The sequence below is a fragment of the Penicillium malachiteum genome, assembly GCF_028827825.1.
Source record: "Penicillium malachiteum strain IBT 17515 chromosome Unknown utg000005l:1.0-9002435.0:326005.0-9005861.0, whole genome shotgun sequence".
Classification (NCBI taxonomy): Eukaryota; Fungi; Ascomycota; class Eurotiomycetes; order Eurotiales; family Aspergillaceae; genus Penicillium; species Penicillium malachiteum.
The window spans coordinates 4,198,562-4,210,910 of record NW_026643099.1 but is presented as its reverse complement, the minus strand read 5'-3'; the positions used below and the strand labels follow the sequence as shown (position 1 = coordinate 4,210,910).

The 12,349-nt window shown below is 54.4% G+C and overlaps 2 protein-coding genes across 2 annotated transcripts; one reads left to right on the top strand and one right to left on the bottom strand.

Moving 5' to 3' along the window:
• Nucleotides 1-386: 386 nt before the first annotated feature.
• On the bottom strand, nt 387-5,174 carry N7483_011571 (ABC transporter; the record flags this gene model as incomplete). Its single annotated transcript, XM_057094998.1, has 8 exons — nt 387-1,104; nt 1,177-1,260; nt 1,328-2,579; nt 2,644-2,749; nt 2,807-3,492; nt 3,559-3,792; nt 3,853-4,362; nt 4,427-5,174. The coding sequence occupies 8 exons, from the start codon at nt 5,172-5,174 to the stop codon at nt 387-389; spliced, it is 4,338 nt and encodes a 1,445-aa protein (XP_056940969.1).
• A 1,068-nt stretch (nt 5,175-6,242) lies between these two features.
• On the top strand, nt 6,243-11,217 carry N7483_011570 (fatty-acid synthase alpha chain; the record flags this gene model as incomplete). Its single annotated transcript, XM_057094997.1, has 3 exons — nt 6,243-6,310; nt 6,376-9,385; nt 9,439-11,217. 3 exons carry the CDS (start codon nt 6,243-6,245, stop codon nt 11,215-11,217), a joined length of 4,857 nt encoding a protein of 1,618 aa, XP_056940968.1.
• Nucleotides 11,218-12,349: the final 1,132 nt, after the last annotated feature.

Sequence of the window (12,349 nt, the reverse complement as noted above, 5' to 3'; positions counted from 1 at the left end):
AAATAGGCCGCCCCACTTTTCAATGGGAGTCCGAGTCCCATGGGACCAGCTTTTCTGCCTACTCCCATACGACCAGATCCCATGGGACTTACGTAAGTGGGACTCCCATATGGGACTCGGACCTTGGGTCCCATGGGAGTTGCACAGGCCTAGGTAGCTGAGCCTGAGCCACAGGTTGACTTTCTTCTTCTACTCTCTTTCTCTCTGTGTTGTCAATCCAAATATAGCTTCCAAACTGCACCTTATTTATCATTGTAAGACCAAGATAGCTTCTGAAGCCTATCGAGCACCGGGCTTCAAGGATCAAGCTCTTAGTTCTGAGCTCCCCGAGAGACCGCTAAGTACATATATCGGTGAGTTCAGCAGATGGCCTCGGCACATTTCTATTAAACCTGAGTGACAATAAGCTGGTCGCGTTGCTCAGCTTCAGCTCGCTGCTCCTTCTCTTTCTTCAGACGCTCGCGCTCGCGGGATTCGGCTTCTGCCCGTTCCTGACGCTCGTACTCTTCCCACCCACGGGAGGATTTGTAGAGTTCGCGGAAGATCGAGGGCCGGGCGAGGAGATCACGCGGCTGGTCGCTTTCGAGGAGGATACCATTGTCCATGACGAGAACGCGGTCGTAGTCAATGATCGTATCGAGACGGTGGGTCACGGTGAGGACGGTGTAGTCGACGAAGCAGGAGCGGATGAGCTCTTGCATCATCTCATCCGTGTCCGGGTCTACTCCGCTTGTCGCCTCATCAAAGACGATGATGTTCCCCTGGCGGAGCATGGCCTTCGCCATACAGAGCAATTGCCATTGTCCATGTGAGAAAAGGTCACCGCTGGCCACGGTGTCGAGCCCGCCTTGGCCTTCGATTATCTCCCACAAGCCGACGCGCTTAAGCGTGTTGATCACCGCCTCATCAGGGGAGTAGTCAAAGGGATCGATATTCTCGCGAACGGTGCTGTCTTCCAAGAGCAGGGGATCCTGCGGAAGACCAATAATTGCCGAGCGGATTTCTTGCCGGGGCAGCGTCGCGATGTTCACCCCGTCCACTACAATGGAGCCGTCGCAAAGTTCAATCATGCGGAACAGCGCGGAGACGAGAGTACTCTTGCCGCTATACCAAAAGTCAGTGTTTTCTCAGCACTGGAAGCTCTCAAGAGTGAGCGAGAAATGGATTTTGACATACCTGCCACTCCGCCCACAAATGGCAACCTTCTCTCCTTTACGGACGCGGAAAGAGACATTCTTTAATACCGGTGCAGACGGATCCCTACACTCTGCGTTTAGTAACTGATCGTTCGTCACCCCTCCAGTGAGCCATGATGAATAGTACTCACTGATAAAAAGCCGAGACATTTCTATATTCAATCGTGCCTCCGCCGGTCCAATCGTCCGGCGGCAGATCCCTTTCCTCAGCTGTGTCCTCCGACTCGGTTGTTTCCAGAAAATGTTTCACTCTCGTCACAGCGCCCAGACTTGTCTCTAATACTGTCCAATCCGTGATCAGTGCCTTGACGCTGGCACTCAGCGAAACGACATTGACCAACGCCAGACCTAAAAAGCTCGCGTCCGTACTCTGCATCGTCCCCACGGCGATGCCCATGAGCACTACCACAAATCCCGTCACGGTCATGTCGAGCACGAGGCTCAGCCAGCGCTGTACAGTGTACAGGAGGTAGAACGGGCGCTGGGACTCGGCCAGCAGAGCTCGATTGCGGACCTTGTACTGCTCCTCCCAGTTAAAAGCGCGGATGGTCACGAGCCCGTTCAGCAGCTCCATGAAATTGGAGAACAGCGGGGATTTGGCTTCAATGTCCATAATGCGCAGCTGGCGCGAGGTGCGAATGTAAAAGGTGCCAATGGCGCAGTATACGAAGATGCACAGCGGGATAGTGGCTGTGATGTATTTGGCGGAGACGGCGATGATGATCAGTTGAGCCACACACAGAAATAGCGCCATGCACGCTTGGAGTACTGCCAAAGGCAGCTCCATGTCAATGAGCTGCAGATCCTGGCTAAATCGGTTGATGGTGATACCTGAGTCGGTCGAGGCGAAGAAGGCCATCGGAGCGTTGAGCACCGTCCGCAGGAGCCGCGAATGGATGACCGAGGCGGTCTTGGCGACGATCTTGAGCATGTAGAACCATGCAGTGGCCAGGAGGAAGCAGGCTCCGAGCACGCCGAACAGCCAGTACACGCCAATACGCATGCTCATGTTCTTGTTGGGCCGTTCGTCGTTATCCCGGGCCCACCAGGTCACCCAAACGGACGGGAAGGCCTGGAAGAACACAAACACCGCCATGAAACTGGAATACACCAACCAGTTATACCAAGGCACCGTCGTGAGGTAGTAAATGTACGTCTGTAAGTCACTGGTCTTGCGCGCGTCCGAGATCGCCTCCTTAGAGTAAGGGACGCTGGCTTTCTCCACGGCCTTGGGCATCTCACTTTTCATCTGGATGGCAGGGGGCTTGGCGATAGCAAAGCCTTGGATGAGAATCGAGCTTTTTGCAGCAATCGTCGAATGTGCCTTGGACGAGAATAGTGCCGTCGGCCTTGAGGGCGATGATGTGGTCGGCGTATGGGAGTCTGTGGACTGCATGTGTGACCATGATGATGGTCAGGCCCTGCTTTCTGGCCAACCCGCGCGGACCCAGGACGTGAGAGAAGATGTGTTCGTCAGTGACTGGGTCGAGCCCGCTGAGGGCATCATCCATGATGATTGTTTCCACGCCTGAGTAAAGCGCTCGGGCGAGTGCCTGCAAGATCGTGAGCTGGTGTTAAAGAGAGGAAGGCAAACGAGAGAGAAGACAAACTAGTCTTTGCTTTTGTCCACCACTCATTGAAACACCCTTACTGCCGACCGCGGTTTGATCGCCGTTGCCTAGCTCCGTAAAGTCTTTCTCCAGGCCACAAGCCGCAATGACGGTCGAATACCACGGGGGATCGTACGCTGAACCCCCGAGAACATTCTCTTGCACCGTGCCGTTGGTTAACCATGCCTCTTGTCCACAGTACGCCATACGGTCGCAGTTGACTCTCATCTTACCAGTCATACAGTTCACCTCGCCGAGCATCGCCTTGACGAGCGTCGTCTTGCCGCAGCCAACCGCACCCACGATCATTGTCAAGGATGAGCGCTCAATTCGGTAAAATAGACCGTGCAAGACAGGAGCTTCGCCTCCCTTCCATCCTACATCGACGTTAATTGCCTCGACGCAGCCAGACTTCTCATCCGAAAGGTCCCGAGTTCGGACGACCTCACGCAAATCCTCGTGTGGATCCATTGCCAAGTAATCCCGAATTCGGTCAACGCACTCGAGCGCCATGGCCGTGTCGCTGATCGACTCAACCAGCGCGCCAATAAACACGGAGAAGAGGTTGAACAGCGTTAAGGAGGTCAGCGCTCGTTCACTGTCAAGATAACCCGCTTTCCCATCGCGCGAGCCCATGGCATAAATTGTGAAAGTCACAACCGGCGTAATAAGTGTGTTGAAGTTGGCTTTTCAGAGTTGAGATTAGCAAATTCCCCTTGTCACAAGATGCAATGGGGAAGATAAGCACATACAGAGCGCAACAACACAAATCAAAAGCGTGCGAAATTTCAGCGAAGCAAGAATCTCGTCCTCGCGCAGTCCTTGGATTTTGTCATGTAGAAGGTCTTTAAGCCCCGAGATCTTGACCCCCTTCATCGAGCCTAGCATCTCTGCCGTGACCGACACTCGCTTCTGAATTGCTTCAATCCACAGGTTTTGCCGCTCGCCGGTCACCATGGCGATCTTCATGGCCACCACCGTGCAAGCTAAGCTACGGTTAGAACCTCTCAGGCACGCCTTGGTCAGAGAAAAGGACGGGGACTCACCAAATGCAATAATGATCGGCGCCACTCCCGCCGTACTCAGCTGGTTATACAACAAGTACAAGGAAATCGCAATCTCAATCAGACTCGCCCACGTATCATGCAAATAGCGTCCACAGCTGGTGATCCGCTCGATGTCGGTGCTCATTAGCGTTAGGGCGGCGGAGTCATCGTTTAGATGCGCGTTGATGGTCGTGCTCTTGTCGAAGATCAGTCCCACTAGCGCTCCTCGCATCATGGTAATCACGCGGTAGGTCTTGTGCTGCGCGGTCGCGGTGGAGACAGCGATGCCGGCGTAAACTAGCGCGTAAGCGCCGAGCAGGAGAATCCCTTTGCTTTTTGCATCAGGCAGGTCTTTGTTGGCGAAAAGCTTCTCGGCCGCCTGGACAAGAAACGGTTGCGCGAAGGTGAAACCCGTTTGGGATAGACGCGGGATGATCCCGGCTAGCAGGTCCCATCTGAAGGCTTTAGCGAGAGGGCCGATCAAGGCACCGGATTTCTCTTTATTTTCACCTAAAAGCGAATCGTTAGCTGCGTTACGCCAGAGAAAGGGTGATGGTGGAGACGGGGCACGTACAATTCTCCCAGAGCTGCGCGAGTCGGCCCTTTCCCTCTGGGTCTGGGATCATACAATCCTCGAGGTGAAACAAATCCCCCATCGAAAGCGCATTGCGTGATCCGCGGAACAAAAGTTGATTGAACCACCAGAAGAGACTGCGGTTGATGACGCCTGTCCAGTCCTCGGGCGCTAAGGTGGCATACATGGGTTTGGCGAGGCGCTTTTTTTCCCAAGTCTCGAGGACCAGTAGCAAGGCCTTGACAGCCATGCCGGCGATGAAGATGCCCGCGACCCTGTGCAGTCCTTGGACAATCCATATCGTGCGAGCCTGAGGGATATCAAAGAGTAACGAGAAAAGATAATAGAGATTCAGGATCTTCGAGGGCCGAACCGATCGGTAATGCTCCAACAGCGACAGATACCCACAGAAGAGGGTTGCCAGGAACCGGAGCAAGGTCGCCGCAATGGTGAGGTCGGTCTTCGGCGTGCCAGACGTGACCCAGAAGGCGAAGAGCAGCAGCTGCGAGATGGAGTAGAGCGCGAGACACAGCAGTTTCAGGGGGTACAGCCAGCCTCCCCGGACCTTGACGCTGAAACTCTGAACCACGAGACACCGCAAGCCCGCAGCTACGATCACCGTCGCAGCAGGGAAGATAGACAGAAAGGCTTCCTCAAAGTACAAGGTGAAGTCCAACCTCCCGTAACAGGCATCTCCGACGATGGGCCCGAAGTGGTTTTCGACCTCGATCGTGCAAGAACCCGCCATGTTTTGCAGTTTTCGAGAATGGCAGATGCAAGCAAGCAGAGAAAGAAGGGATCACGCGTTCATCCCGCACTAGACCAGTGCCTGCGTACCTACCGGGAAGATATTTGTTTAATTGGGATTGTTTTGTTGTGGTATTTGTTGCTATGTCTGCCTGGACTGACGTCGCTCACTGCCCCCGTCCAACTCATGAGCGAGTTTCGTGACCGACAGTAAGCAGCCTTAGCTCTGCAGCCAGAACCCGGAAGCACAGAGGCCCGGATCCGCTTACCACGTTTCTCTTGGCACTCAGCTCTAGTTTGAATACCTAACGGTGTTTTCGTGGCTTGGATTCTGGCCCCCAACACCTCAGGAGCAGGCTAAAGGAAGCGACAAGCTAGTTTCGGGATCGATCGAGTGAATAAATCGGCCGGGGGGGAGGGCGTATGGGGTCAATGATTATTGGGTTGACTTCAACGGTGGCTGCCCATAAGGTTCCGGTAGGATCCGACGATCTTCCTGGTTAGGGCTTCCGAGCCTGCCAATTACATCCAAGCCACTTCAACCTTGAAGGATTTAGTGTCGGGGGATCGAGTCCCGTACGCGCTAGTCGGTGCTTCAATACGCTCAATACGATCCGTATTGTCGTATGTTTTGAATTACCACCACGTCAGATACACGCGTACAGTACGTCAGACCATACATACGACAATACACATGCAGCTCTGCCTCGTATCCTCGATCTTGTCATCTTCTCCTGTGAAACATCCTCAATACACGCCATGTTAGTTGGACGACGGTCTCCTTCGGTTCCAGCAAATGAATCCTGCGCCGCAGGAACAAGCCTTGTGGCCAGCCACGTGCAGCAGGTTCTTTTCTTGCTGCCGTCAGCTCTGTTCTAGCCAGGAACGGCAAGCTTTCCGTGGAGGCGATGGGATTATCCGAAATAGACACCATTCCCCTTGTGTCGTCGAGGTATAACAGCAGAGAGGGACGTCAGGAAGATCAGTGTCAAGACTCATCTTCCATGCTTGTGGAAGTCACACGAAAAAAGAGATCCTCGCTGTCGAGCATCGTGGGGAAGTCGGCGTCATGGCCATCGTGGACTATGATGACGCCCAGCGGAAGCTGGCTTATACTTTGCTTTTGGAACTGATGTCGTGCGTTATCTCCTCCCATCTGCCCGTTCAGATCACCCATGGTGTTTTCTGGCTCGCTAACTCAGACATGCGCATGGTTGTATATCCGACAGATACCAGTTTGCCTCCCCCGTACGATGGATTGAAACTCAAGATGTGGTCCTCAGCCAATACCGGGCCGAACGCATCGTGGAGATCGGGCCGGCGGCCACACTGACCAACATGATGGCACAGACCGTCAAGTCCAAGTTCTTGCACAGTGATCGAGCCTCCCTTCTGAAGCGGCAACTGCTGGCCTCGGAAAAACAGGGGAAGGAGATCTACTACGAGTATGACGCTCCGGTGGCGGCGGCGGCGGAAGCTCCCGTTCCCGCTCCCTTGGCAACTGAGGCAGCCACTACCAAATCAGTTGTGCCTGAGGCAGTTAAAGCTCCCACTCCCGTTGCGGTCCCTGTGCCTGAGGCAGTCATCGACGATCAACCAGCCCGTGCTTTTGAAGTCATCCGCACTCTCCTGTCCCGAGTCCTCAAGATCGCTGTCACCGACATTGTTGGCACCCAGAGTATCAAATCTCTCGCCGGTGGACGTTCCACCCTAGAAAATGAGATCATCGGCGATCTCAACAGCGAGTTCGGCTCCCTTCCTGACCGCGCCGAAGACCTCACCGTCACCGACCTCAGCGATGCCCTGCAGAAGACTTTCACCGGCCAGATGCGCAAGGTCATGCTTAAGATGCTGCACGCCATGTTTGCCTCCAAGATGCCCGGTCAATTCACAGTGGCAACCACCAGGGCATACCTGCAGTCTCGCTGGGGTCTTGGGTCCGGCCGACAAGATTCGATTTTGTTGCTCGCAATCGCGCAACAACCAGCGAGCAGGATCAGCGAGGAGCCTGAGGCAAAAATCTTCTTCGATGGGCTGGTGCAGGTCTATGCAACGGAACACGGGTTGACAATGGGAGGCACAACGGGAGGTGGGGCGGAGGAGACCGCGGGAGGCCATTCGATAATGCTGGATCATAAGACGCTGGAAGCGTTACCCGGAGGTCAGCAAGAGTTGTCCAAGGCGCTGTTGAAGCTTTATTCGAAGCATCTAGATATCGATCTGGACCAGGATCGACGCGCGTTGGATGACCTGCAGGTGACGGTGGAGAAGGATCTGCGGAAAGCGCTGGACCAGATCCAACAGGAGCTGGGCGAAGACTTCACCTCTGGCGTCCAGCCACATTTCAGCGCTAAAAAGGCGAGACGCTTTGATAGTGCTTGGAGCTGGGCGCTGCAGGACTTGCTGCATTTGTACTACGAAGTGTCGAGGGCGGGCGGCGAGGGTGCGGATCTGCTGCTGGCGACGAAGCGCTGCGAGCATATTCAGGATGCGGCAGACCCCAGGCTAGTGGATGTTCTTCAGCACATCGTCGGTGAATTCACCGAGCAGCCCTTGCTTTCATCGTTGTTTACCCGTCTGGCGGAGCGGTGCCGCGAGTCCTTGCACCGCGGTCCCAAGTATCTGGCGCGAGCAGACAGTCGGGGTCCCTGCACGACAATCAGTGCCGCAGGAGAAATCTCTTACAGCGAGCATGAACGCGCTGTACCAACTCCGCTCGCCGATTTGGTATACCTTCCCTGTACCGAATCTCCGTTGGGGCCGTATCTGCACCTGAAGGAGCGGACCGGTTCCTCCTGGAGATACAGTCACGACCTCACGGAGCAGTATCACGCCGTGCTTGAACAGGCTACAACCACCGGGGAGTCCTTCGTCGGCCGCGCGGTGCTTATTACCGGCGCCGGAGTGGGATCCATCGGGGCTGAAGTTCTCAAGGGCCTGCTCTCCGGCGGTGCTCGCGTGATCGTCACTACCAGCCGCTTCTCCCCCAGCGTGGTCCGCAAGTACCAGGATCTCTACACTCAATTCGGTGCCCGCGAATCCGAGCTGGTCGTCGTGCCTTTCAATCAAGCTAGCTCCCAGGATATCTCCGCGCTAGTTGACTATATTTACGACATCAAAGGGCTTCACTGGGATCTCGACCATATCCTGCCCTTCGCAGCGATCCCAGAAAACGGACGGACCATAGAGAAGATAGACCCGCACGCCGAGCTAGCCCATCGAACCATGATGACCAACACCTTGCGTCTGTTGGGTGCGGTAAAAAGCCGCAAAGAAGCACAAGACTCGCATACGCGACCCACCCAAGTGATCCTACCTCTCTCGCCAAACCACGGCATTTTTGGTGGAGACGGTCTGTACAGTGAGTCCAAGCTGGGGCTTGAAGCGCTCTTCAACCGCTGGCACTCAGAGGACTGGTCTGACTATCTGTCGGTATGCGGTGCGGTGATTGGCTGGACTCGGGGGACGGGCCTCATGAGCGGCAACAATCTGGTCGCCGAGGGGATTGAGCGCTTAGGGTGTCAAACTTTCTCCCAGCAAGAAATGGCCCAGTGTCTCCTCTGTCTGATGTTTAACCCTATCTGCAGCCTCTGCGAGGAGGCACCTTTGTACGCCGACCTAGCCGGCCGCATGGGTGCGGTGCAAGACCTCAGACAGAAAGTACAAGAATTGCGCACGGAGATAAATGAGACGGCGCAGACGCGCAAAGCCCTTCTTGAAGAGTTGGATATGGAAGCCAAATGCTTCTCTGACGCTACAACAACCCCCAAGGCTGCCTCCCAAACAGCCGCCCCTACCCCCGTCCCGAAAGCTCACGTCCGCCTCGACTTTCCCAAGATTCTCGACTACGACAGCGACATCGGGCCGCTCACGGCCGACTTGCAAGGCATGGTTGACCTGGAGCGCGTAGTCGTGGTAACTGGGTTCGCCGAGCTCGGCCCATGGGGCAACGCCCGCACCCGCTGGGAGATGGAAGCCTACGGCGAGTTTTCGCTCGAAGGCTGTGTCGAGATGGCCTGGCTGATGGGGCTAATTCGCTACGAGAATGGCACCACGCCCGGCTGGGTCGACGCCAAGACCAATGAGCCCGTTCTCGACCATCAGATCAAGCAGAAGTACGAAGAACACATCCTGACTCACTCAGGCATACGTCTTATCGAACCGGATCTATTCGGTGGTTACGATCCGGAACGCAAGCAGACGCTGCATGAGGTACTCATTCAAGAGGACTTCCCGCCTTGGAGGTGCCCGAGACCACCGCGCAGCAACTGAAGCTGGAACACTGGGACAAGGTACATATCGCTCGCGAGCCGGGGACCGACCAGTATCGCGCCGTTCTGAAGAAAGGTGCGAAGCTGCTGGTACCCAAAGCGATGCGGTTCGACCGCCTGGTGGCTGGGCAGATCCCCACTGGTTGGGATGCGAAGAAGTACGGCATATCGGACGATCTCATCTCACAGGTTGACACGGTCGCGCTGTACACTTTGGTTTGCTCGATTGAGTCACTGCTCTCGTCTGGAATTACAGACCCCTACGAGATCTACCGCTACATTCATATCTCCGAGGCAGGAAACTGCATTGGTTCCGGCATGGGCGGGATTAACTCGCTCCAGCAGATCTATCGCGACCGATACCACGAGAAGGAAGTGCAGAAGGATATCCTCCAGGAGTCGTTCGTGAACACGATCGGTGCCTGGGTCAATATGCTCCTGATGTCATCCGCCGGTCCTATGCGCACCCCTGTTGGCGCCTGTGCGACCGCTATTGAGTCGGTCGAGCTCGGCTATGACACGCTCGTCAGCGGCAAAGCACAGTTTTGCTTCGTCGGCGGTGGCGACGACTTTGGCGAAGAGATGTCGTACGAGTTTGCCAATATGAAAGCCACCTCCAACGCAGTAGATGAGTTTGAGCAAGGTCGCGATGTGTCTGAGATGTCCAGGCCCGCCGCCAGCACGCGCAACGGCTTCATGGAGTCGCACGGCTGCGGTATCCAGATCCTTACAACTGCCAAACTCGCCTTGGAGATGGGCCTGCCCATCCGAGGTGTGATTGCCTTCGTCGAGACTTCGAGTGACAAGGCAAGCCGGTCGGTGCCTGCGCCCGGAAAGGGGATCCTGTCCAAGGCGCGTGAGGCGCGAAGCTCCTCCAGCATTGCCTCCCCGCTACTCAAGCTCGCCAACCGGCGCAAACGCCTTGAGTTACGCAAGAAGCAGATCAATTTCGCGCGCGAGGCTGCTCTGCAGGACCTCCAGCTCGAGGTGGCCAGTCTTGAGTCCTCCGAGGACGTGGACGTGTACATCCGCGAGCGCACCGCCCAGATTGAGGCCGAAGCCCGCAAAGACCTCAAGAACGCCCGATACCACCTCGGCAATACCTTCTGGGCCGATGATCCGACCATTGCGCCCCTGCGCGGTGCCCTGGCCGTCTGGGGTCTAGGGGTTGATGATCTTGGCGTCGCTTCCTTCCACGGGACGTCGACCAAGCTTAACGAGAAGAACGAGTGCGGTGTCATCCAGAGACAGCTCTCGCATCTCGGTCGTGCTAAAGGAAACGTCATTCTCGGCGTGTTCCAGAAATATCTGACAGGCCACCCGAAAGGCGCGGCTGGCGCGTGGATGTTGAACGGCGCGCTGCAGATTCTTGATACGGGCATCGTGCCCGGCAACCGCAATCTGGATAACGTGGACGAGGAGCTGCAGCAGAACGAGCAGATCGCCTTCCTGAATCGGTCCTTGGAGACGACAGGCCCTGGAGGCATCCGCGCCATCAGTGTGACTTCTTTCGGGTTTGGGCAAAAGGGCGCTCAGACAATTGTCGTGCATCCCAAGTATCTATTTGCCACTCTAGAGGGAGAGCAGGAGTATCAGATGTACGTGGACAAGCGTACTGAACGGCAGAAGAAGGCGGATGCCTTCTTTTATCGCGGGCTAGCCGCCAACAGTCTCTTTGAGTTGAAGACTGCTACGCCCTGGGCGCCGCAGAAGGAATTGGAGACCCTTTTGGATCCAACGGTGCGCTTCTACACTGTGGAGAAGATATTATAAAAGAAGATATGATCAACAGGAGGCACGGAGTTTGGGTTCTGCATGTGGGCTTGTCTTGTTCGCTTTCAAATGTTTTTTATTCCAGCTCACGTTCTTTAGTGCTTCATGTCAAACATATGAATATATATATATATAGACTGATGGCCGGGGTTCAATTAGAAGTTCTCTCGTAGCTTTTCGATAATCAGTGTACGAGTTTAAGCCTCTTGAATATCTAGGTCTGGGAAATGTCTTTTCAACTTGCTTGAGTTTTATGATGAATAGTTCCATCTTTCTGACTGCATGGATGCCAGTGGTTATATCGTTTCTGAGCATACAGAATAAAACTCTCCGAAGTTTCTCGGTGGTAGCAGCTAACAGAAGGCCAAGCAATTTTTGAATGTGATTACATAAGGTTCCTCGAGTGTTCCAAGGTTGTGTTGATATCTTGATACATATATATAACTCAGGGAATGACTGCTTGGAACGATCCTCTTGGTTTTTTTCGGGGCTTTCTTGAATGCTTGTTTGCTTGGTGGTTGGAACCTTGGAAACTAACTGACTGACATGACTATGTATGTGGTAATCTCGCTTGAATTCACATGGCCGGATTATCAGCTACGCCGATAATATTGCATCTAAAATATCGGTGAGCGATGGTATGTATATATCCTTTGTAGTATGTGGGAGAGAAGAGCGAACATGAATTATTCTTTAGCCTGACCCTTTACTCTTATTGGACCCCAAATATAGGGTCAGAGTACAAGTTGTCAGATATATATGTCTAGATATTTCATGGAGCCTATACATATGATAATGCGATGCCAGACAGACAGTACACAGTCTCCCGCGGCATTGTAGACTTGACGAGTGGTAACTTGCGTGGCTAGGAAGGGTAAGGAGAGACACCAACCTTGGAATGATTTCGGTAGTTGTTCGAGCAGACTGCCCTTGTCTTGAGCAAGATCTTAAGCATCACTCCGCATATGCCAGTCATGGCCTGGGGAACGACAACGTCTGACAGCACAGGCTCATATTATCACCAGTATAGAGTTTATTTGAAAAAGCCGGTTCTTGCTAGTACGAGGCTAAAAATGAGATACAAGTATAAAGCCTAAGGATGGAGTGCTATAGATGGCCTTTAGATTAAGTT